The sequence below is a fragment of the Mustela nivalis genome, assembly GCF_964662115.1.
Source record: "Mustela nivalis genome assembly, chromosome: 2".
Taxonomy (NCBI): domain Eukaryota; kingdom Metazoa; phylum Chordata; class Mammalia; order Carnivora; family Mustelidae; genus Mustela; species Mustela nivalis.
The window spans coordinates 146931837-146958265 of record NC_139021.1 but is presented as its reverse complement, the minus strand read 5'-3'; the positions used below and the strand labels follow the sequence as shown (position 1 = coordinate 146958265).

General features: G+C 45.5%; 1 protein-coding gene across 7 annotated transcripts in view; it reads right to left on the bottom strand.

Moving 5' to 3' along the window:
• Positions 1 to 26429, bottom strand: part of WDFY4 (WDFY family member 4) — a 273431-nt gene that overhangs the window by 134332 nt on the left and 112670 nt on the right. For 6 of the 7 annotated variants that reach the window (XM_082718543.1, XM_082718545.1, XM_082718547.1 and 3 more), the window contains exons 26-38: positions 25048 to 25209; positions 24350 to 24441; positions 21962 to 22061; positions 19171 to 19376; positions 18185 to 18354; positions 15953 to 16078; positions 13014 to 13178; positions 10180 to 10383; positions 9463 to 9577; positions 8049 to 8206; positions 4879 to 5117; positions 1844 to 1965; positions 223 to 408 (exon numbers count right to left, since the gene is read on the bottom strand). In XM_082718543.1, coding sequence (XP_082574669.1) covers positions 223 to 408; positions 1844 to 1965; positions 4879 to 5117; positions 8049 to 8206; positions 9463 to 9577; positions 10180 to 10383; positions 13014 to 13178; positions 15953 to 16078; positions 18185 to 18354; positions 19171 to 19376; positions 21962 to 22061; positions 24350 to 24441; positions 25048 to 25209 — 2045 coding nt within the window. Of the gene's footprint in view, positions 1 to 222; positions 409 to 1843; positions 1966 to 4878; positions 5118 to 8048; positions 8207 to 9462; positions 9578 to 10179; positions 10384 to 13013; positions 13179 to 15952; positions 16079 to 18184; positions 18355 to 19170; positions 19377 to 21961; positions 22062 to 24349; positions 24442 to 25047; positions 25210 to 26429 lie in introns of those variants that run through there. The other variant, XR_014307369.1, reaches the window with a different exon arrangement.

The window sequence follows — 26429 nt, the reverse complement described above, 5'->3', positions numbered from 1 at the left end:
AACCTGCTTGCATCTCTGGCCTTCCTTTCACCCAGGATGCAAAGCAGCACGCATTCTTTGTGAGCAAAGTTTCAGGAGGTCTCAGTGATTTCCATCCCACCCACCAAAGGGATGACAGAGAAGATGTGGTTGGAAAAGGCTCTGGGTCCTGAGCGGAACTCGGGGAAGTCTGCATCTGTGAGACCCAGCAGTTCTGTTCCCTGGGGCCAATTGGACAGAGACCTAAGTAATGCTGCCAGGCCTTGAGCATAGTCTCCTCCCAGAGTGGGGTAATCTCTTCAATCTTCACTTCACTCTCTCCAGGTTTCACAGAGAGATCGATCTTGCAGGTGTCCTCCAGCTCCTGCCGCCTCTGTGCCACGAGCTGCTGCCATAGGGTTCGCACAATCTTTTGGATGTTGTGCTGGACTGACAGAGAGAACACATCACATAGTCAGAATGGCCTTGGTGCCTCTCCCAGCAAGCATCAGGGGATGGTGTTTCATGGCTGCTTTTATTGCATCTTTCTTGAATATTATTCAAGCTTGCAAAGCTCCAGCTAGAAAGCAGTAAGTTTGTAGACAATGCTGCCAATATCCAAGTGAGCTGGCCTTTCCCCCACCCCTAACTCCCCACCACCAAGTTCTGCCTGCTTCAGATGTTCAGAGCTGGGAAACATGACTGATGAACACAAGGAGTCTCTTTCTCCTACCCTCAATTCCATTAGATACCAAATAGAAAACTACCCGAGTAAGCTCTAGCTAACCAAATGCCACCTCCCCAACAGCTGTGTCTAACCCACCTTTTATGTTGGCACCTCAGAGGAATGGACACCAAGCCCAGAACCATGGCTAGGGACCCAGGACCCAAGCCAGTCCTCTTTCCTGACACTGAATCATGCTTCCTACCACCTACCAATCTCAGTGCCCTGGATTTGCCCAGATATAGACCAATCCATCAGGCCAGTTCTACCTGATGTGCCCCATAATTATAGGACCCTAAATGCCATTGGATCTTGGACCACAGAGTCACTCCTCTTTATTTATTTATTTATTTATTTATTTATTTATTTATTTATTTATAAGCATATATTTTTATCCCCAGGGGTACAGGTCTGTGAATCACCAGGTTTACACACTTCACAGCACTCACCAAAGCACATACCCTCCCCAATGTCCATAATCCCACCCCCTTCTCCCAAACCCCCTCCCCCCAGCAACCCTCAGTTTGTTTTGTGAGATTAAGAGTCACTTATGGTTTGTCTCCCTCCCAATCCCATCTTGTTTCATTTATTCTATAGACCATTTTGCTCACTCTAGGAGGATTAACATTTCTCCATCCACTTTACCAGCCAAACCCCAAATATGAGTGTTCATGTTGTAATTAACACTGTGTTACAGTACACTTTAAACTTAAAAGTTTTAAGCACTGGCTTTGGGCACCTATGTGACTAAAAGAGAGCAATTCCTAAACACATGGAGCTGGCTTTAATTTTTTAAAAAAATTTCCAATCCCTTTAACTTGTTTTGATATTAGCAAATCTAAAAATAAACTCCCTCAAGCCAAAAATCTCATGGAAATAAGGAATTTATTTACTTCATTCCCATTTTCTAGAGAAGAAAGTTGAGAAAGAGCCAGTTTCAACGAGGTAAGATGACATTCCAGTTCCCCTATTGAGCAGTCCAAAGGAAAATTCAAGGGACCTCCTGAGAAGTGAAATCACCTTATGGTAAAGCCCCCTGGAATTTTATAGTAAGTCCTCCAAGTTCTTAGCCTGACCAAGTCCTACAGAGTTGAAGAATGTAACCCAGAATTTACCACCACCCAACCACTCTCCCAAAAATAAACATCAAATATAAGGTACCATCGCTCAAACTTGGTAAGTCTTCCTCTCCTTTTTCTCTCCCTTCTTCATTTGGAGAAAGAAACACCTGATGATAAGGAGTCATTCTAGGCTTGGGTTCCAATCCAAATCCTTCCGGATAACTAGGAGACAAGAGATTTTTCACTATAAACTCTAGTTTCCTTGGGATCATTCTATTGTTCTCTATTACAAATAATCATCCTTCAAACTTAGTACATATCAACTGGAAAAACTTGTCTATTTGAATTTAAGCAAACACCTCACAACAACTTCCGTGACAGATACACAATTAGCAACAGAAAAAATTCTTTTTTTTTTTTTTTGTGGAGGTAAATATGTTTTATTCAAGATTTATGCCTTACAATTTTATTTTTAATAAACATATATTTTTATCCCCCGGGGTACAGGTCTGTGAATCACCACGTTTACACACTTCACAGCACTCACCAAAGCACATACCCTCCCCAATGTCCATAATCCCACCCCCTTCTCTTAAACCCCCTCCCCCCATTCTTTTTTTAAAAATTCCAGTCTTGGGGCGCCTGGGTGGCTCAGTGGGTTAAGCCGCTGCCTTCAGCTCGGGTCATGATCTCGGGATCCTGGGATCGAGTCCCGCATCGGGCTCTCTGCTCAGCAGGGAGCCTGCTTCCTCCTCTCTCTCTCTCTGCCTGCCTCTCTGCCTACTTGTAATCTCTCTCTGTCAAATAAATAAATAAAATCTTTTAAAAAAATTAAAAAAAATAAAAATTCCAGTCTAATTAAATCTAATTCATACTCCCAGCAGATTCCCTGAACCTTCTCCTGGTTTCCCAATGATCAGAACTGGTCATTTGTTTTTGTAGACTCCCAAAATATTGAACTCTGCCTTTGCTTGGCACTGACCTCATCCCACCTGAGAGGGGCCAGGCTAGCTTCATGGGCCTGTGACCTGTACAGTTTCACAAGGTCCACACTTAAAAAGGTTCTGTGCTTGGGCTCTGCTGCCATTGTCTTGAAATCTTAGTAATTTTTTAAAAGATTTTATTTATTTTTTTGACAGACAGAGATGACAAGTAGGCAGAGAGGCAGGCAGAAAGAGGGGGTGGGGAAGCAGGCTCCCTTCTGAGCAGAGAACCGGATGTAGGTCTTGATCCCAGGACTCTGAGATCATGACCTGAGCCAATTTAAGGCAGAGGCTTAACCCATTGAGCCACGCAGGTGCCCCGAAATCTTAGTAATTTTTGAACAAGGCCCCACATCTCCATTTTTCCTGCACATCATGAACTTGGTTCTAAATGGAGGCACAGTGGTTTGCATCTGAAGTTCCTCATGAACCATGTGCTCTGGGCTCCTAATCCATGTACCTTCTTCTCTGGGCCCCTTCAGTCAACTAAGCAGAACATCCACTCAGTACAAGTTTGTGGATTGAACCAAAAATGACAAACAAGGAGATGAAAATATACCACCATATGACAATCCATTCTTGAAATTCCTAGAATAAAGTCCTTTTGGATTTGGAGGCCCTTTAGCTGAACAGAGGGATCTGAGGAAGTTGGAAATTCAAGCATACACATACGCTGGCACTCCTCTGTTCTCACCTATGCTTCCAACATGGGTAGGCTTACTTCTTAAAACACAGGCAAGAGAGCAGAACCTCCCACTTTAACCCAGCAAAAAGGAATTCTTCTGTATCAAACAAATAACATGGCAAGGGCCTCCTCTGGGCTAGAAGTGTTTTCCAGTGATTGCCAGAGAGTTTTAAGACAAATCAAGTTGAATTTGCTAACATTCAATAGTCAGTTTGACCGGATTTTTGGATTTTTTTTTTCAAGTAATAAAAATAAGAATGTGTACTGGGAATAAACAACAACAGTAGCAACAACAAGAAGACAAGAACAAAGTATAATATCGCATAGGCCTCCTTTCCTTATGCTCAACACAGTTCTATTGTAAGAGATCGTACTTGTACGCAATATGGTGCCAAGCCACTGGTGATAGAGAATATTCACAGAGAAAAAGAAGAATGTACATATACACAGAGAAATCTAACATATTCTCAGAATTTTGGATTTAAGAAAATTATTTAAATAAACTTAATTCAGGGAGTGCCTGGGTGGCTTAGTTGGGTAAGCATCCAACTCTTGGTTTCAGCTCAGGTCGTGATCTCAGGGTGGTAGGATTGAGCCCTGTGTCAGTCTCCATGCTCAGTGCAGAGTCTGCTTATCTCTCTCCTTCTGCTCCTCCCTCACAGCACATGCTCTCTCCCTCTCATACAAATAAATAAAATCTTTTAAAAATTAAACTTAATTCAGTTTCTTTTTATTAGTATTTCTTTTTTTTCTTTTCTTTTTTTAATTTATTTTTTATTTTCAGCATGACAGTATTCATTATTTTTGCACCACACCCAGTGCTCCATGCAATCCGTGCCCTCTATAATACCCACCACCTGGTACCCCGACCTCCCACTCCCCACCCCTTCAAAACCCTCAGATTGTTTTTCAGAGTCCATAGTCTCTCATGGTTCACCTCCCCTTCCACTTTTCCCAACTCCCTTCTCCTCTCTATCTCCCCATGTCCTCCATGCTATTATTTATTAGTATTTCTTATACAATTTGCTTATGGATATCATTTTATATCATAAATAGTGTGTATGTAGAAAATCATGTCTGGCTTGCATGATACAATTTATTACATATTTTCCCAGTGTAAGACTACATTTATCAAATGTTAATATTTCTGAAATTGGGCTGCATCATAAAATCAATTATATATTCAGTGTTGGAGCTTTCTGCCCCTAAAATGAAATCAATCAGCTATCTTACAACCTGAAAATTATGGAAATGGGGTAAATTATTATTCCTGATGATTCTGGTGGCTCAGTTACATGGACAGATTTGAGGACAATCTACTGTACTGTCAAATACTGCACATAATTTGGACAACCAGATAACCAAAGAATATATATTATTCATATTGACCCCAATCAAGTGTCCCTCTGAAGCTTGCTTTTGTGCATGGACCACAAGCAGGCAAGGAAACAAGGAGGCAGCTCTTACCTTCTCTCACTGAGCAGCAAAAAGCAATGCATGAGACACAGGAGGAAGCTGACGTTGGAGTTATAGGTAGCAAGGATAATGTCCCAGTGTTCCTGTAGGAAGCCCAAGATGCTGAGAAGACTGAGGCACTCGGAGAGGGATTGCTGAGGCTTGGACAGGCAGTACAAAATGACTTTATTTAAACTGCTGTATAAAGCACTGATGACAGCATCCCTTTGAGAAGAGGCATTCTCGATGACCTGTGTCATAAAATAAACACATACATACACACACACATGCTTGTGAACACTTGGTGAGTTTTAGATATGGACCCAGTTAACTATGAAAATGACACAATCTTAGATTCTGTTCTGTATTTCAAAAAGTGATGTGATCTAATTCAAATAGGACTGCTTTCCTCTACCTTTGAGCTTCTATTTAAGTGAATGATCACTAAAGTAAATTCGAGCAGCTGGATTGATCAAACACTTGTGCGGAAGAGGATGTTTTTAAAAAATTAAAATTAAAAATTAAAAAATTAAAAAAAGAAAAGAAATTAAAAGTTGACGACCCCCATATTATAAAAATAGACATGAACCCGAAATTTCTAAAATGCTGATAATGCGGTTGATACTCAAAATATAAGAACATGCTAATAACAGTGTCTAATTTTTTAACATATTATTAACTATTAATAGTAGTTATGTCTAGAGTGTTTACAATATTCCAGTTATCCTAGCAAGTATTTTTGCATTGATTTACATGCATTGCCTCATTTAAACATCATAACATCATGAAGTAAGCACTAAGATTATCCCACTTAAGGGATAAGAAGACTGAGGGTCAGAGAGGTTCAGTGGTCAGCAAAGGTCAAACCCACCCCAGACACTCGAGTCATGCTCATAGCCACCATATCATCTAAAGTAGATGGGAGGCCAACAAATTTCTGTACATGAGAAACTTAGAGGGGGAGGCAGATGGTCCTGACTGGTAGCTCTAACACTGGTGTGTCCAACCATCTATTTGGCTTCATTGTATCTAATAGACAACAAAAGTCCTAGAGATCTAATGCACAGCATAGTGATTATAGACAATAACACTGTCCTATAAACTTTAAAGGAGCTAAGAAAAATAAATAAATAAATAAATAAATAGACATAAATAAATAAAGGTGTTAAGAGACTAGGTCTTAATTGTTCCCACCATGAAAAAGAAATGATAATTATGTGATTTGATAGAGGTATTAACAAACACTATGATGCTTATCCTGTTGCAATCTATAAATGTATCAACTTAAACTTATACAATGTTATAGGTCAATTATAGCTCAATAAAAATACATTTACAATTTTTTTAAAAGAATCCATAGCCCAAAATTATGTACAAAATATTTCTCTATTCAGAAGATCATCTGTTAGTCATAGATTGCTCTCTTAGAATTGCATAGGTAATGAATGTGTTTATGCCCATGAATTTAAGTTTTATTTAAATATGCCAGAAATTGGGATTTGTGTTTTTAATCATCATCCTGTCTTGCCGCTCAGATAGGTCACAACTATCAACCTGAAGTTAAGATCTGTGAGAGTCAAAGGCAGCGAGGAGAGAAGGATGGCAGATATGTGCAGAGCAGAGTCTGGCCTGGCGTCCCCCTGAAGGCACATCAGCCCCAGGGTGTACTCATTCTTTGATGCTAGCTCTGAGTGTTTGCTTTGACCACTGGAGAGCTGATGTGGGCTGACTGTTACCCGCCCCCCCCGGAAACACCTATGTTGAAAACCTAGCTTCCCACGGTGATGGCACTTAGAGACAGGGTCTCTGGGAGGTAAGTAGTCATGAGGATGGAGCCCTCATGGGGGGATGAGTGGCCTTATGGGAAGAGACAATAAAGAGCTTGTGTCCCCTCTCTCTCCATCACATGAGGACATAGTGAGGAGATGGCCATCTGCAAACCAGGAAGAGAGCCCTCCCCAGACACCAGATCTGTGGGCATCTTGACCTTGGACTCGTCCGCTTCTAGAACCATGAGAAAGAATGTTTGTTGGCTAATCACCCAGTCTGTGGTGCTGTCATTATGGCCCGAACCAAGACGGAAGCTCTATGGTTACTTTCATTTCTCTACGCAACTTTGTAAGAATCTGATTCTAATCCCCTCAGAGTCAACAAGGCATATTTCTCCCATCTTGGGGCTATTCTAGAGGGAGCATCTGAATACATTCGGACTATCACCCTAGGAACTATGTCAAGGCCCTGTCCTGGGGTCTGCAGGTGGCTCCACAGACAGAAATATTCTGTCATGCTACCACTCTAGGAGGTGTGAAGAGGAAGGAGAGGGATTCCCCTGGGTTCTGCTGCAGAAGGCAAGCCGAGAACCACTGGTAGGAGTTTCTGGAGGCAGATTTCAGCTTTCCAGCAATCACAGGTGCCCCACTGGCTGGGACTGTCTCACACCAGCATGAGCTCCTCAGACAGGGAGGGTTCAAAGAAAGAGCCAATGGCCACTTGTCAGGAAAAGTCTCTAGAAAGGAAGATGAGGACAAAGTAAAGGGTTCCCCTCCAGAATTTGGAGATTGTGTGATTCTGTGTGTGTGTGTGTACACATGTACAATAAAAAATGTGCACACATGTACACACAAACTTACATCTGAAGGTGTATCTACAGGCATACATTTGCTTGCGTGGATGTGTATGTAGACTGATCTGGGGAGAGATGGAGAGCATATGCAGGAATAATCGGGCTGGGAAAAAATACTCATGAAAACTGCAGGAAGGCCCAAATATGACCCATAGGTGCATATAAAGAATGAAATGAAATAGGCCTATTGGACATAAGGAGCTTTTTGACCCTTTATTTATGGGGAATAACAATAACAAAGATTAAACCAATAACCACAATAAAAACCAACGTGGGGGTGTAGAGTCTAGGAGGGGACAGAGCTCAGATGCCAGCATGGGGGGGTGCTGCTCCCACTTCCCAAGACGGCTCTCAAGGAGCCTGAGGTAAGAGCCCTGAAGGGCACGCAATATCCGCCAGGTACTACCTGGGCCATATAGGTCCTCCTCCTTCCTCCCACCCCTCTCAGAATCAATTTCCAGGAAGGACAGCCAACAGTGAGTCATACAGACACTTGGTGGGTCAGCAGGAGATCCCCCCCACACCGCCACCACCACCACGGCCAGCCCAAGGTTCTCACCACCACGATGCGGTCTGTGATGAAGAGAAGAATGTGTCTGGGGTCTGCTGAGAACATCCCACTGTACAGTTTCTCCACCAGCTTCTGGGTGAAGTGGGAGATGTTTGCAAGTGAAGGAGCAGCAGCAGCTTCTGCATTTGGCTGAGGCTCTTTACTGCCTGGGGGAGGGGGAGGGCATGGTAAGGACATAGACCACATCTGAGAAATCATCAGAGTCCGAATAGCCTTCTCTCCACAACAGTCTCCAAGTCCCTTGTGGCAACCAACCACAGCTTACTCACTTCTGTATACCCGAGTGTAACCTTCTGTATACTCTGTTGCTGGAAAATGGGGTCTTATACACAGTACGTGCCCAGTGAATACACATGCTTTTCAAAGCTAAGTTAGTCTTGAACAATTTTGTCAGTGACATAAACCAAGTGTGGAGAAGGCAAACCGGGGGCAGCATTTCTTCCACCATGCATCTGGAAGGTGGGTGGAGGAGCACTTAAGGCCTAAGGTGAATGGGGAGGCTGTCATGGTGACCCAAGGCCCTGTGGCTACAGGGAACAGAGGATAAAGCTGTAAAGTTGATCGGTCTGCGCTCACCACGATGGCAGGTATTGTGTGCAGAGGGGATGTGATGATCTCAGCTAATCCTTGTGAGAGCCCTCTGAGTTAGCCACAGTCGCCATCCTCACTCACAACTGCAGGCACCTGCCCCGAGTCACATGGCCATCTAGTGATAGAGCCCAGAGCAGAAATGGGACCACCAGCTTAATGCTTTTCACTGTGCTACCTTCCTGCCCTGCAGATGCTCTCCAAGAAAGACCAAAAGTCAGGGTTGCCACGCTGTGGGGCAAGGAAGAGTCTGAAAGATGAGCCATGTCACTAAGGATTCCATGGCTCAGAAACCACAGAGAAAATGTTAGTGTAGTTCTGTGGGGAAGGTACGGCTCCCCAGACCTAGGCATTCTGAAGGCACCTTCAATCTCAACTTCTTAGGGGCAATGGCATCATCTTCATCCAGGGTCGTCTGTTGAAGAAACCCTGGCTGTGCCCAGTCTTGGGGGCAGAGAACAAGATGCTGAGCAGAAGAATGTTAAATTCTAGCTGCCATCTTGACTTCCCTCAAGGTAAGAGGTTAATCTTACTGAATCCAGAGGAGAGTGGATTTGGGTTCAGAGGCTTTCTGTCTCTGAGTGGTCCAGTAATGGCAGGGGTGTCATGGAGAAGGTCACCATGCCTTCCTTAGAGCCTCTAGGTAGTGTTGGTGAGCTCTCTTTGTGGATTTGTGGGAGAACTGACTTGCAGGTAGAGGGTAGCTTCTGTGGCTCCCAAGAGGCCCTGCAGCCCTGTGAGCCAGGGGCAGGTTTTCCTGTTCAGTTGCCAGAAGCTCTGTGTCATAAAGGAGAAGAAGATCACCCCTACTCACCTCTGAGCATGGGTACATTGCCTCCATTCAGCATGTGAAATATTTCCATGGTGGAAAGCAGGACCTCAGACTGGAAGTCTCGCTTCTGTTGGCTGGTGGCATTGTGTGGAGACGCCTGGAAACACATTAGGGACTAAGAGAGTGGCCACACAGCCATCACATCAACCTCATGCCATCAAGCCTTCTGTGTGCCCCGTATGCTAATACCACAGCTGCCGGGAGTGTGGGCAGCCCGCAGCTCACAACTGCCCCTTCCCCAGGGCATTGCCCTTGGCTAATGAAATCCCCTCACCAGGGAGGTGAAGCCCACTTCCCGGGTGGAGGACCCACAGGAGACCATTGCTTAGCTTGCTTTTCCCCTGTCCCCCTCTGCTGCTCTTTCCTGCTTCCTCTGAGAATACAGCCCCCAGATAATTTCCATAAAATCCCTGCTTTAGGCTCTGCTTCTTTAGGACCTGGCTAAGCTCTGCCCTCGCCCATCTCTCCAAATGCTGCTTGGTGAGCTCCCTGCTATGCAAGGGTCTGCAATTCCCACCATATCATGGCAGTCCCAGGAGACGTTCTCAACCCCCAGCTGGCTGACATCTGCAGGCCGAGGTGAGCTCTCCAGAGAGATCAGCTCCCAGGTCTCCCTGGGAACCCCCCAGCCTTGCGGTGCCATGTCCTCCCAGGCCGTCTCCCACAAAACACAACCCCAGAACACCCTTTCCAGCTCACCTCCAAGAGCACTTCCAGGGGCAGCCACTGCTTGGGGTTGGAGGCCGCCAGCAAGGAGTCCCTCAGCAGTCGCTGCATGAACTCCCTCAGCTGCTTCCGCGTGGGATGTGACTTGGCAGGAGCCTGTGGACCCTCTGCAATGTCGTCACCTTCAGCTTCCACCCCGGGGCTACTGGCATTCTGGACAGGCTGAGTCATGGGCCCCTCCAAGATGAGAGAACGCCAACATGAGTGGCCCCACCTGCCTCAGGGCACTCTCGTGTCCACCTCTGAGATGTGCACAGGTGGAATTCTTATCAAACCCACTAACATGGAAGGCAATCGAGGCTCTGAGGAAGAAGGCCACTTGCCCAGAGTCTCACTGCTCATCGGGGGGCCCACTGTGGTCTCTGAACACGAGGTAGGCAGAAGCCAGGGAAAGAGGCTGAGCACAGAGCAAGAGAGGCCTGCAGTGGTCAGTGATGAGCAGTGCATACGGTGATGCCTGGCCTCATGGGCTGTGTGCAAGACAGCCTGTCCTCACCTCCTAGGGGAGCCCTCACCTTTACTGCCTGCCAGGGCCTGCTGACATTGACAGACAGGACCACCTGCTGAGACAAGGAGGACTTCCTCGAGGCCTAGCATCCAAGTCCCAGAAGCACCTTGGCCTTCACTTTCTCATTTTTATGTTTATAAAAATAAGATCCGTGAGGCAGGGGTTGTCAGCCCAGATACATCCAGGAGGACATGGGGATGCTGGGAGACCAAATGACACACCCAAGGACACACGGCCAGGGGCTCCTGACTCCCGGCCCATGAACTTTCCATGCACATTCATCTGTCGGCACCTCCCTTTGCTCATTCATAAAATTAATGCAGCCGTTCTTAATTAAGCCATAAAATGAATTTAATGGCACCTAGGGAGGTGGTGACTGCATTAATTAGCTCCGTGTGGACTTGACTGGAAAGATGCCATATATATTTACAGCAAATCGAAGACTTTTGGCCACCAGCCTTCTGCATCAAGAGGGCCTGTCGCATTTTCTTTGCAACAAAGGCTTTTTGAAGCTGACTTGGAGCTGGGACAAGGCTAAGAGGTGTGGGGATAAGCGTTTGAAACCGGAGCCAGGAGTCTCAAGACAGGGTTTGGCTCCTCTGCAGTCACTGAGGAGGTGACTTTGGGCCAGGCCTGCCCCCAGCAGGAACCATTGAGTGTGAGGAGGAAGAGCCCTGGGTCAGAGAGTGGGCTGCGGGCAGGCAGCCGGCTGGAACCCCGGCTCAGCAGATGGCGAGCCTGGCCTGCAGGTGTAGGAGTTAAGGTGGGGCTCTGGACGAAGGATGTCAGACCACAGATTTCAGGGTCCTGGTCCCCTCCAGAGGCCCTAGTGTGGGGGATGATGAGGGACAGCCTGTAGGACTGTCCTTCCTCTCTGACTGGCCCAGGGATGCCTGGACTCTGTCCCACCCACCACCCCTCCAGTGCAGCCCACAGTGATTTTCTTTGGTTTTTACTGCATCTTTTTTTTTTTTTAACACCTACTTTTCCAGTATGTTCTTTTAGTTCATATCAACCCAACAAACCATTTTATCTTTTTGCAAATCTTCTAGTCTTTATGCTTAGTTTATTCATTAAAACCAATTACTTGAATTTTATTTGGCCATTTAATTTTATTTTAAACTGACTGATGGAAAAGAACTGGGCCTTGGGGTGAGAGAGTGAGGTTTCAATCTTGGTTCTGTCACTCATGAATCACATAAACTCTGGCCTATTTCCTTCTCTCAAACATTTTGTGAGATGGGTCTTACGGCCCACGACATGCAGCAGAAATTGCTCGGCCCCACTTGGCCTCTCTGGAGCTTACTGTTCCCCTTTCAGAAACCACCTGCTTAGGGTCCTGCTCGGGTCATATAAAGCACCAGGCTCAGGACCCTCCAGGTGTTCAGCTGATGGGAGCTATCACCATGAACACACTTCTAGAAAAGAGGAGCTGAATGAACACATTGGTTCTATCCATTTGGTTGTTGAGCCGAGAATTACGGAACAAATACTGCATGCCCACACTGTGCACAGCACGGCTTCTGAACCTTCCCCATAGCACTGCGTGCCTTCTAACATGTTCCTTTAGCCGTGGTTATGGATTTGCAGACACGTGTCACAGGTTCAGCCTCCCTGTTGGGGTCTCAGCTTCCTACTGCACTGTGGTAGGGGTGATGAGGGGATGTCTGCCTTCCTCTCCTTCACCTGCCCTTCCCACCATCCTCACCTGTTCTTCTCACTGGCCACATGCTCCCAGCCCACCAAGCCCGCTTGGCCCACTGGGCCTCCCTTCCTGTGGCCCACACTCACATCACGTCCTCAGGACCCAGTCGGCCCTCTGCCCTCCCAAACTTGGCTTGTCTGGCTCTAAGCTGGGCCTCAGCAAACCCTCTGACTGCAAAGAGTCTCGGACCTGCAAACAGGATGAGAGGCGTGATCCCCAAAGATAGGACACTTCCTATTCCATGTCTCCTGTCAGGGGTGTGGGCCACTGGTTTCCTGGGATGGAATTTGTTGGTTCACATTAGCAGCATGAATATTCCATACAGAACTGGACTTGGTCCGCCATCAAATTTCTCATTACTGAGATTCCGGACCACTCCAAAAATTACTGAATCTCAGAGCTGAAGGACGACTCAAGCTGCATCTCAGCCAAGAAAAGGAAAATTACCCAAGTTGTTTACTTAATGTTTCAGCCAAGTTGCCTTAAAATGCGTTTTAATTTGGGGTGGGGTTAAGGAGGACTGTTACCCTTTGGTCTTGAAGCATGATAACGCTCACCTCTGCTCTCACTGGGCAGGGCAGTGAAATGTCCTACCTTGTGGGTCCCCAGAGGGAAGGTGACTGCAGCCAACGTCTGGAGGAACTCTGGGGCTCGCCAGGCAGGATCCTGGGGGTAGGTGCTGTGCACACAGCCAAGGAAATGCAGCACGCTGGCAGGGAACGACCGTTCCCAGGCGTCATCTCCAGAGCCTCCTGGGGGCTGAAGGCACACTTCATGAGAGGCTGAGCATGGGAATGTGGCTGGCGACTGCAGGGGAGCCAGAGGATCTGAAATCGAAGGCTTTCTGAGATAGTCAGCAGGACACCTAAATTGTAGACACCTAGTCTGTGGGTTAGCCCAGGATACTAGTCACCGGTTGGGGAAGGGGTTAATATGTGCAGGCATTGTTACAGGGCTTCACACACATTCCTCTTCTCCCCTCACGACCACTCTCTACATTTACACCTATTTTACAGATGGGAAGACAGAGGCACAGAGAGGTTGGGTAGCTTGCCAAAGGTTACCCAACAGATAAGTGACAAAGCCAGGAACTGAACCCAGGCATTCTGGCTGTAATGTGTGTGTGTGTGTGAGAGAGAGAGAGAGAGAGAGAGAGAGATTATACTAAGAAAGTACAGATCACAATTTTTTCTCCTTTTAAAAACAAAAATGTATTTAATTTTTATGATATACTCTTTTAACATGTAATCAGGTGTTTTTTTCTTTTAGCCACTTACCTATGATGAATTGCACCAATAGATTTTTTGCATTTTTGCAAAGAGCTCACCGAGTCCCTCTGTTAATCTCTCAGTGCACTTCCTTATTCTGTTTATAAATATTTTACTTATGATTTTGAGTGCATATTTATAAATGATAGTGGGCTGCAGTTTTCTTTTTGTTTTATGTTTGTCAGGTTTTGTTATCAGTATTATGATAAAAAAAAAACTCTTCTCCTTTCTTTTTATTCAAGAAGATGTTAAATCCATAATTCTTGTATTATTTAAGTTGCTCTTATGAAACTCTTGGGCTCCATTTTTTTTTTCATTATTGCCTTGTTTAGACTCTCAAATGTCTCTTTGATCTTGTTTAGGTAATATTTTATTCAGTTTGCACAAATGGCCTTTTTAAATTCATTTAATTTTCTGTATGATTATTTCTCCCTTCTCTTCTGTATGTGTAACTCATGCTCTCTTTACCCCACACCCTCTGACTACATAAGGAGCTGAGGACTTGTGGGTTGATTTAAACAACCAACTTTGGATATATCTCCTGATTATTTTCCTGTCTAGTTCTAAGATTCTAATATTTGGCATCTTCATTTTTTTGTTGCTGTTGCTTTCTAGAATTAATGTGATTGCAGTTTTAAAGACCTCTTGACTCATATTTCGTTAATGTGGTTAGACTTTTTGTTTTTTATTATTGTTATCCACTTCATTTTGTTATGGCCTAGTCAGAGCATGTGAACTGTATACTTTCCTTCTTTGGAAAGCTTACTCATGGTTCCATTACAGACCTAATGTTCAATTAATTTCGGAGTCAGGTGCCTGAAAAAATACGTATCTCCAGTTTGCAGCATAAAGAGTTTGTTACCCTTCTAACCAGTAAAGGTTATTTTGAAAAAGCAAAAAAAAAAAAAAAATTGAATAACATGAAAGCAGGTAAAACAAAGAAAACGTATAGTTTGCTGAGAGGAGTAAAAAAATAATAATAATAATTATTATTATTATTATAAGACCAAACATTTACATTATAATGTCAAACATAAAATGGCTATCTGGGGAATTACAGATGTGACTCTTAAACTGGGTCAAAAGCAAAGACCCCATAGCTGGGGCTGTGAGGACTGCACTGGAGACTCCCATACAGGATGGTGGGACGTAGATTAGATGTAAGGACGTGTATGTATAATGTCTAATGCAACCTTCCTGAGAAGTGCATCCAAAAGAAAACACATGAAGGTCACTGACTGACCCACTATCCAAAATCCAGAATTCACACTAAGGAGAATATCAAACTACAGAGAAAGGATATCTGCTCAAGAAAGTTCTTTACAGAGTTTTTATAACAATGAACATTCTGAAAAACAACATAAATTTCCATGTACAAATATAGATAATTCCCAACAACATGTTGAGAAAAAAAGGCAAGAGGGGTTTATGTGGCCCAACCCTCTGTAAGGCTACGGTGTAATCCTAGGTGTCTGGAAGAACATTCCCCTGAGGTTCACAGCGGTTATCTCTGCATGGGTGTGTTTCAAGTGATTTTTACTTTCTATCTTCCTCTTTGGTTAAAGTTGTAAAGGTAAACATGCATTGTCTTATAGAAGCGATAAGGTTTCCCCACACAGAATGAAGCCTCCAGTCCCCATTGGGGTCTACAGAATGAAGTCAGAAGTTTTCAGCCTCCCATGCAAATTCTTGTTGATCTGGCTCACAGTTACTCCCATTCACAGGGGGCCTTCACCCCTCACACTTGCCTCCATGTCAAAAATAACCTCTCCACCTGCCTCTTGAGGACCCTGAAGTCCTGAGTTAATGGCTCTCCATGTCATGTATGTGGTTGGTGGCATCTGTCTTCTCTAACAGGTTTCTACCTCACAGCTTACCCATGTGTGAGGCCCACTTGTCATGGCAGAGGCGAGCTTCTTGAGGAAAGAGGCCCCTTTCCACCTCCTACCAGTCCCCTGAAGCTCCTGACCTAAAGCAGTTGCTCAGAAATGTTCCCCTAACTGAAGGCATTAAATCTCCCAGTGAAGAAACTCAAATATGTAAACAAATGGAAAATAGATGTTCTCTGGCAAGAGTGCGTAAACTCTACTGAGGACATTTAGGCTGGGGAACCCACCTGGCCTCTTCTACCAAGCATTCTGAGTAACACTTGTTAATTATCAGCAAGGGAAACTTCTGGAAAAAGTCAAGGTGACTCTTCAAGATTTGTCTTCCCATCAGAACCTCCTCATGAGATGTGGGGGGGATGGGGGGGATGGGTCTCACCTGGCTCATGGTGGCTTTCAGCATTTCCAGGAGCAGCAGGATACCTTCAGTGCACAGCCCAGCCCGGAGGACTTCTTCATTGTGGTGCTTCTGCAGGAGCCACTGGAGCATGGCATCCAGGCTATCCTGAAAGAGGGGGCAGGGGCTATAGAGAGACCACTGGAGGCACATCAAGGGGACCGGCTTTCCAGCCAGCACACTGTATATTCCAGGGGGCCTGAGTGGGAAAGGCAAACAGCACAGTAGCTGTCCAGACAGCCTAGGTGGCTGGTCCATGTGGAGAACGTCAGCCCGCTTGGCGGTGCATAAGGGAAGTACATGGCTCCGAGAAGATGCTGCTAACCCACCAGTGATTCACCTTGACTTCAGCTCTTCCATTTGGTTTGCGATCCCAATCGACTGTCATGAATTTTTGTAAGTGAGACTACAGAGGACATATGAAGAGTTCAAAGGCTTTGAGGAAGGTGCCGAGTGTAGCAGAGGGAACGCAGGGCTTGGCCAGCAGGGCACTCTGACTTTGCCTCTTTAAAAGTTGGGCTTATGCAAGCTCTGAAGACTCTTGGCAACTCAGTTTCCTCCTCTATAAAATGAAAATTACATTCTCTTCCCCATGGGATGGTTATAAATATCAAGTGAAATAAAATATGTAAAACATCTATCACGGGTCCTGATATTGAGAAGATGTTTGTTCCCTATGATACGTTCCTGAAGAAACAGAAATACACGGTTTCGGTGAACTTAGCACAGCATATTAAGAATTTTATTTTGAAGTGTGGATCTCTAATACTATTAGCATATATCAAGATTTAGATAGGTCAAATATAAGGATGTCAAGAGAGGTAGATTTTCTGGCCTTCAGTTTACAGAGCCAAGCCCCTCCCCCACTTTCAATTCAGGGCAGTTTAACTCCACTCAGTTGAGACTGAGAAACAATTTTCTGAATCTGCTATTTGTCAGGCACCCAGGAAGGTGAGTAAGAAGTAGGGTCTGCACCTGAGGAGCTCAGTAGCTGAAGAGAGAGGAAATCACATAACTATGTCAGTGCCACTGACGGGAAATGCTAAGGCACATGGGAGAGAATGAGTCCCCCTGCCCAGGGATCTGAGCAGGAGGCAGAATCTGAGCTGAGTGATGAGAGTCCATCCACCCCCTCAGCAGGCAGGGGCCATGGGAGTAAGAGCTCGTTAAAGGCACAGGGGAGGCAAGCACACAGCAGCTGGTCTTACTGGAGAGGTGACTAAGGAGGTTCACAGCACAAAGGGTGGGCAAGGGAACAAAGTGGGTTGGAGAGAAAAGTGAAGGCCCCAGTGACAGAGGGCCCTGATGCCGGCTATGGAGTCAGAACCCCATCCATCAGGGGAGCTCATGAAGCCTTGGATGTGGTGCAAATGAATGAGTGAAGGGCTGTTTGGTGAGAAGCTATACCTAGTTAAGTGTAGGCTCCTCTCCGGAGAAATTTGGCTAAAGCAGGACAGAGGAGGATAATTAAGACAGCAGTTGGTCAAGAGTGGGCGTCAAGGGGGCAGCTTCTGCATTTAGGTGGAGACACAGGTCACATATTTATGGTCTATGAGGAAAGAGTCCGTAGAAAGGGAGGGGCTGGAAATACAGGACAAAGGGTTAACCCCTGGTCGCTCAGGAAAGGGGTGGAAGGAAGCCATCAGCCTTTGCCAGTGACAATAGAGAGAAGGTGATGAAGAGGGTCATGGCATAAATAGGTGGTAGAAAGTGGGGTGTCAAGACAATGCCCTTCCGGGATCCTCCACTCCCACTGTGAGGTAAGTCATCTGAGCACAGGGCAGCTTTGGGGGGGAGACTTGATAGCATATATGGCTGACACTAAAATGCAGGGGAACTGAGGGGTCTGGCTAAGGTAAAGAGACATGCTTTTTCAAAAGGCATAACCCGAGGCTCTAATTCTGCGGTGGCAGCATTCACCTCCCCGTGTCACTCCCATCATCATGTGACTTCTCTAGCCATGCCCAAAAGGAGAAAGACTTAAAACCCAGACCTGCTGTCAGGGAGGGTGGGAGGCAGAGGCCCAGGAGCTCAGGGGATCTGAAGAACTAGCCAAGGGGGTAGCAGTGCGAGGCAAGGAAGTGGGTCAAACGCAACACAAGTTGGAGGATGTGGATGGAGGCAGGGGTAGAGAATCTTAAGGAAGTGCCTTGGTCACATGGGATCATAAAAGCAGGTGGGTCACTCCATCCCGGGGGCACTCCAAGAACCTACTTTGGGCCCATCCGTCAGCTCTGTAAGTGGCGTCTGCAGGAAGAAGGTGGACACAATGAGGTAGACTTCTGGAATATGCACATGGTGGCCCAGAAAGTCCTTCAGGACGCGGAACCCAGGAAGCAGGCAGGGGCTCTGATCAGGCGTGGGGGTCTGGCTCTTCAGGTTATCTGTTGATCAGGTGGAAGGGGCACAAAATCTAATTGAGAACAACTGCTATTGCTTCTGGTCAAGGTGGGGATAGGGCAAAGGAATTCCCTGCCACCTACCCATCCCACAGAAATGCCAGATAGAAAGATATGTCATACGTGCACGGGCATAAGAAAGTATTCAAAAGAGTTCCTTTTCCTATTCCTGACATACACATTCATTCCTTCATTCATTTATTCAAAAACAGATACTTATTTGGTGCCTACTACCTTAGAGGCAGTAGGGCAACTTTATACTAAACAATAGGGACATAGCATTTCAACAAAATATACAGAACCCCAGAGCCTCACCAAGTACTTAGAACGTAGCAAGAGGGAGGGACATTAAGGAATTAAATACCTAAATGAATAGATGCTTGTGAATTGTGACAAGAACCATTAAAAAAAAAAAAAGCAATATAACAGAGGTGCCCTAATTGAGGTGGAACCCTCCTCTCCTGGAGGAAGCGACATTTGAACTGAGACCGGAAGATGGACCCACACCAGCCAGAAGAGCCTTCCCAGTGTTGTGGGCTGGGAGAAACATTTCAGGAAGAGGAAAAGGGCTAAGGAACTTTTGAGGAATAAAAGGAAGCCCCCAGCATCTGGAAAGCAGTGAGGACAAAAGAGGATCCTGACCAGGAAGTAGGAAGCGACTGGGACTTATGGGGTTCAGGGGTCAAGGTGATCCTACTGCAAGAGCTGTGAAGGCCCCAAGCAGGAAGGAGCCTGGCAGGTCCTCACTCGCAGCCCAGGATGAGGTGGTGTCCCACCTCCTGGAGAAGGCCACACACTCACCTATCACAATGTCCACACCCTCCGAGCTGCGCTCCACCCAGGATCCTGCACACAGGCCATCTTTAAATCGCCCGCGGAGGGAGGGGCTTGCCAAAAAGTGCAGCAACAGTTTCAACCCCAGCACGGTGGTGCTGTGATGCACGTGGCCCTGCATGAGGAGCAGGAACCAGTCAGGCCCCAGGTTCAGAAACATCTCTTCCTTTGTCCTGCAGGGTTCAATAAATGCAGTAAATTATCTCTTAGTTTGTAAGCAAAGATCAAGTCAGAAGATACAAATAATGTCCAGCCTCCCTTGTCACCAAGGAGAGGCAAATTAAGGTTAACTTGGCTATTACTTAGTGAAGTACATGTTATATTTTTAAAGGATGGTAAAATAAAATGCTGGCAAGATTGCTATTAAATGGCTGAATACGTTTATTAAAGGTTGAAGTGTAAGCTGGCTAAATCTTTTCAATGCAATTGGAAACTGTATCAACAAATGAATAAATGGGCAGGTCCTCGACAGCCCTACTCCACTAGTACTCATACTTAGTGGGTCTGACTAGCCACTCATCTAATTACATCAATACAGTTACATAAAACACATAATGGTTGGTTAACTCCCTTTTCAAATACACATGTCAAAATTAATCTCAATGGAATAATCCAATATTTATGCATATTTATCAATTTAAGCAAAATACATGTTTAAGTATCACATTCAAAAATGAATTTTAAAATTATGAGTTTAAGGGGCGCCTGGGTGGCTCAGATGGTTAAGCATCTGCCTTCGGCTCAGGTCATGATCCCAGGGTCCTGGGATCGAGTCCCACATTGGGCTCCCAGCTCTGCAGGGAGTCTGCTTCTCACTCCCTCTCTGTTCCCCCCTGCTTGTGCTCTCTCTCTCTCTCTCCCTTTCTCTCTCTCTCTCTCTGTCAAATAAATAAATAAATAATAAAATCTTAAAATGATGAGTTTGGAGAATACAAACTTGCTAGAAAGGACTGGAGGATAGGGAGGTAGGCAACCAATCCTCAGGGGTAACAGCTCAGCAAAGGACTCTGCCTCCTGGGAACCAGAGTAGGGCCAATCTTTACTGGGCAATGTTGTTAATGCCAGCTGCCAGATTAGGGAGCGAGGCTGTGGCCACCAGACTAGGAGTCAAGAAACTGTCCTCTCTTCTATCCCTGCCTCTTTTAACTAACTGGATAACTTTGGCAGGGCTCTTGATGAGCTATGGTCATTTTTCTTGATGTTGATAATGGTGGTGATGATGACTGTGGTAATGATGATGATAATGATGGTGTTGATGATGATGGTGGGAAAGATAATCATAACGAGGGTGATGGTGGTGATGCTAATGATGGTAATGATGATGGTGATGATGGTAGTGGTGATGATGATGGTAGTGGTGAGAATAGTAATAATAATGATGGCGGTGATGATGGTGGTGTTGGTGATGATGGTGGGAAAGATAATAATAATGAGGGTGATAGTTGTGATGGTGATGGTGGTGGTGATGATGATGATGGTGGTGGTGATGGTGGTGATGATAATGATGGTAATGATGATGATGATGGTGATGATGGTAGTGGTGATGATGGTGGTAGTGGTGATACTAGTGGGGATGATAATGATAATGATGGCGGTGATGATGATGGTGGTGGTGATGATAATGATGGTGGCGATGGTGGTGATGATGATGGTGAGGATAATGATGTTGAGATTATGATGGCCATTGCAGTTAGCTTATGTAATATTTATAGTATCTCAGATACTGTGCTTAGGGCTAGCCACATATTAACTTCCTTCTTTAGCAGGCACTAATTTTATCCTCAGATAAATGAGCAAAAGAGGGCATAGAAGGTTTAACTAACCTCCCCAGGGTCTCTGGAGGCAAAGCTGGGCTTTGAACCCAGGAGGTCTAGAGATCAGAGTCCCAGTGTTTAAGCGCTACACTACATTCTCATTCAAAAAGATGAAAAAGGAAAGAGTTGGACTAGCTCACCTACAGGGCAACTTCCAGTTCTACCATCCTTAGAGTCTAGGAATGCAGACCTTTTAAGCACTGCCTGCAAGGCTATTTTACTGAAGGGTGATTCCCTACCCCATTCCTATGTCCCCCAAATACATACACATGAAAATGTCAACTCAGCAGCAGCAAGGATCTGGACTAACTTCTTCAGCACTGCATTCTCAGAGTGAGGAACAGTGTCTGGCACACAGTAGGTACTCAACAAATAGTTGTTGAATGAATGAATGAATGACTGCATGAATGAATGACATAAAGCAGGCAGTTGGGGGAGAGAGTTAATGGGATTTTATGGTTACACATTGTTTCAGAAGTTAATTGAAGGCAGATACTTCTTTTTCCAACTTGGAAAAATAACTAAAAAACTGACAGTAAATAGCAGAAGAATTTGGCAAGCCATTTCCTTGATAGATGTTATTTAGGCTAACCATTTCTCTATTCTACTGTCTGCCAAGTACAGGACATCAAAATCAGTACTTGTCACAACTGCCAAAACAATAACAATTACACTATAGCAATGGCGACAAAAAGAGCTTATTGTCATTATACCAAATCTGTTCTGAGTTACTCATGCCCATTGCATATTTGCATCAGAATATCTCAGGGCAAGGTCTGCTTTATTGAGTGGAGAGAATATAATTTTTTTTTTTCTGACTGGTGCAGAAACACACTGCAGAAAACCAACTCGGAGATGCTAAACTTTTCATTAAGAAAAGGTTTTAATACTGCACCCTGTAGGAGGCAAGCTCAGGCCAAATCACTCTTCCTGGAGCTACTTACTCAGAGGACAGATGAAGTTGGGAGGAAGATATTACGCTGAACAGCATCTCCAGCAACTGGTTTCTGAGCCAGATTGTCTTTCCAGATGTTTGGCTTCCAGCTACAAAAAAGGAAATTCAGATTTGAGAGAAAACGGATGTAAAGAGACATAATATTTGCCGCAGTAAGCAATCGTATTCACCAAACACTTAGTTCACTCAGGAATTTAGCCATGGATGAGACTCAAAGTTTGGCATTCGAATCTAGAGTTCTATGCAATGCTTAAAAAGAATTTCAGGAAAGGTTCCTTAAGTTCCCTTTAACTGAAGATGTTTTTGATGCTTCCCATCACCCCCTCCCAAAAAAATCCTAAAAAATTAGGTCAAATTTATCTTCTAGTAGAAAAATGTTTTTTTTCCCATTATCATAGGCTGCAACATTTCTTGACCACCTACTACATGCTGGGCACTACAGGAGGCACTAAGAACAGAGTGGTGGAGATTTTTAGTACTTAATCTCAATTCGTCTTCTCAATGCTTTTCCAAGCTAGGCCTTCGGCATGCCGATGTCACACTAAAGACAGAGTTTGAATTGCAGAGTCCAGAATGAAGTCCATATAAGAAGGAGGGGTGACTTCCCTATGACCCTGCAATTGCACTCCTGGGTATTTACCCCAAAGATACAGATGTCGTGAAAAGAAGGGCCACCTGTACCCCAATGTTTATAGCAGCAATGGCCACAGTCGCCAAACTGTGGAAAGAACCAAGATGCCCTTCAACGGACGAATGGATAAGGAAGATGTGGTCCATATACACTATGGAGTATTATGCCTCCATCAGAAAGGATGAATACCCAACTTTTGTAGCAACATGGACAGGACTGGAAGAGATTATGCTGAGTGAAATAAATCAAGCAGAGAGAGCCAATTATCATATGGTTTCACTTATTTGTGGAGCATAACAAATAGCATGGAGGACAAGGGGAGTTAGAGAGGAGAAGGGAGTTGGGGGAAATTGGAAGGGGAGGTGAATCATGAGAGACTATGGACTCTGAAAAACAATCTGAGGGGTTTGAAGTGGCGTGGGGGTGGGAGGTTGGGGTACCAGGTGGTGGGTATTATAGAGGGCACGGATTGCATAGAGCACTGGGTGTGGTGAAAAAATAATGAATACTGTGATGCTGAAAATAAAAATTAAAAAAAAAAAGAAGGAGGGGTGACTAAATAAGCTTACTTTTGTCCCATTATCCATTCATTCATTCACTCCCTTGGTTAGCCAGTTATTTTACAAACCAATTCAGGGCACACAAACCATGCTGCAGAAATAGGACTGATGAGGCAGCTTGAAGAAGTGGGGTCCAATTTCTCTCTACTTGGATTCTGTCCGCAAAAGTCTTAATCTCCCTGAGCCTCCATTTCCTCATTTAGAAAATGGGAATAGTAATTCCTACTATTCGGGTTTGACCTAAGGAAAAGAGATTTTTCCAGATCGAGTAACACTTTCCAATAGAATCTTTTGCAAAAAAAAAAAAAAAAGTTTTATATCTCCCCTGTCTGATACAGTAACCACTAGCCTCATGTGATTAGCAAGTACTTGGAATGTCACTACTGTGACCAAGGAACTGAACTTTTAATTGTATTTAACTTCTATCAATTAAAATAAGTTTAAGTGGCCACATGTGGCTAGAGGCTTCTATGTTGGACAGCATAGATCTGGAGGGCCCAGGACAAAGTGGTCAGTGACTATTCCCTTCACACCTCCTCTAGCAGAAGGAGCATGACATAGCTCTTGTTCTGTGCCTGGTTGGGAGGAAAGAGCCTTAAAGAAACAAATCACAAGAGTGTGCATTAGAGTAGGCCCAACAGTTTTATAAGCAAAGGAGGTGACTTAACTGGCTTGATGGGACCAGAGAGGCATTTCTGCCTCCAGTGGGTGAAGGAGGAACTGGGGTGAACAGGGGAGGCATTTCTGCCAAGGGAAGAGCACAGACAAAGCATGGCTGGAGGGCAGATCATCATACACTAGGATGTGCAGGGCCTTCAGAGTGCTGAAGTTGGGGCTCATCAGGGGAGGAAGGGTAGGAGAGATTCAACCAAGAAGGTAGCAGGAACTGGATCATAAAGGATCCCATCTGTTGACCTATAGCGAACCAAGTTTTATCCTAGAGGTCTTGGAAGCCACTCCAGGTTGTGAAGGAAGAATATGCAATTTGATGTGATTGCAACCCTACTCACAAAACTATGACCTCACAAGCCTGTACTTGGGAACAACTGCTCAGTTGTGGGTATCTTCCCCTTCCTTTGACTCAACCCTTCCCTCTACGAAATGGCCCCATGAGAGGTGGCTCTCAAGGGGTGCCATAAGGCTCATTCCCTGCCTTCAGACTGGTGTCTGAGAAAGGTCTTCTCACCAGGCACCGAGGAATCCAGGCCCCCATCCACACAGATCTGCCTCTCGTTCACCGAAGAAGGCTTGAGGGTGTACACAACAAACAGTCCGATTCTTAATGCAGAGAGAGAAGGATACTTTGAATGGTGAGCTCAACCCATGCTTGCTCAACACATATACAAGTTTTGTACCCAGATCCACCCAAATCAGTTTCAAGGGAGGGTATGAGGGGAATCATGTTATTCTGTGATCAATGCAGTATTTCCATAGACCTCTAAAATCTGTCCGGATTCATTAGAGCAGTTAGCTCTGGCTTTGCCAGATCAACAAAACAGATAGTGATGAGGATGGGAAGGGATAAATACCAGGTCAGCTGGGACTGTCCTTTGGGAAATCTGCAAATAGCAGACCTGTTGGGTCAATGGCTGATGAGGATGACTGTGCTCATGGAAATTCTCGAATCATTGGCGTAATAAGTGTGTCTGAACACCAGGGAGCAGTGAGCACATAGTCCTGCTGGGAGTCTAGCAGACCCGCCCCTTTCCTCAACTCTCTGCCTTGAACAGAACTTCTAGAAGGTTCTAAGGAAATGGAATCTGCCACTACACTGAAGGGTAATGTTGCTGGGTTGAGTGTGGTCAGGAAAGAACTGGGGCCTATATTCCGCTGTGAAATAGTCTCAAACCCCTGCCTGTCCCCCTGGGAAGCCTGGCACAGTACCTGAGCAAGTCCTGGATGCTGAAGTGGCCCCTCAGCTGACAGCCCAAGATGGCAATGATGGTGGGGATCTTGGAGAAGGTGAGGCCCGGCTCATTGAAGAGGAAGACAAGCTTGGGTATAAGCTGGGCCTGGTGAGCAATCTCAGCATTCCGGGGTCCTTCCCTGTGAGCCCAGGAGTAGAGGCAGTAAAAGCTTTTACTGGAATGAACCAAATTTGCTGTGTTTCTGCTGAAAAGGTTTCCTAGGCTGGGCTTGCTCTGTGGCCCTCTGACTCCAGTGCTCTCTTGGCAACTCATCAAAATGCTGTCAGACACCCATTGAATATGTGTCTGCCAAGTGCCAGAGCTGCTCAGGGATGAGCCTCCCGTGCCCTTCCACCCCCGGAAACTGCCTTCAAAGACAACCCCAGTTATTGACTTTTAAGTTCTAAGCCTCAGGGAAAACTAATGCCGGTCTCAGAAAACTCAGAAGGAAGACAGCAGACTCCGTGTGACCGCGGAGCACTTCCCAACAGCACGGAGCCCGGGGCGAGTCTGTCTGGGTGTGTGCTCTTCCTGCTCGCCCCAAACCACAAAGTGGATGAACGCCACTGAGAGTCAAAGGGGAGAAAGACAGAATTCAAGCATCTGCGTCCTCCTTCTTAGAAAAATCACAAATTCAATTTCCAGTAAATTCGACTCCCCCCAAAGAAAACAGCTCCTGGGGTAAATGTCCATCTTGTCGAAACCAGTAAAGAAAGAAAGTGGGAAAGGGAAAAAGAAAGATGAAAGAGGGGGCAGTGGGGTGGGTGGCTCCTTCTCGAGCTGTCTTTTCAGGACTGATAGCATGAACTCTGCCAGGCTCCACATCCCCGATACATACAGGGGCAGCACCAGGCCCGTTCTGTGTGTGGTCTGTATGCATCCACCTGCCAGGGAGAATGTGCAGGCTCCAGCTGTGTTTGGTGCTTTCTTATCACAGCACTGAGCAGCCTGTTTGTCTGTATTCCTTCTCCACAAGACTGTCCTGTGGTTCTGGAACTTCTAGCACGAAGAACTGGGTATGAAATGGAGCAGGTTTGCAGCAGATACCCAGGGAGTGGCTGAGTGAAAAAAGGGTCACAAATCTATTCAAAACATCGAAGGCACTACTGATAAGCTGAAACAGCCCTCCGTGAGGAGGCAGGTGGCCGTGGGGGTGACCGGCCTGACAGGTAAGGAAGGAGTTGGGGTGTGAGGGTGGATTTCCTGCCTCCCTTCTCCTTTATTCTGATCCCAGGGACTGGGACCTCCCATGTTCTAACTCCCCTCCGTCCTTTGCAGAGGTGAAGTCATGCTTCGGCCAGGCCACGGGACCCAAGATGGCCCACTGAGACCCCATCCTATTGCTGAGACAAAAAGGGA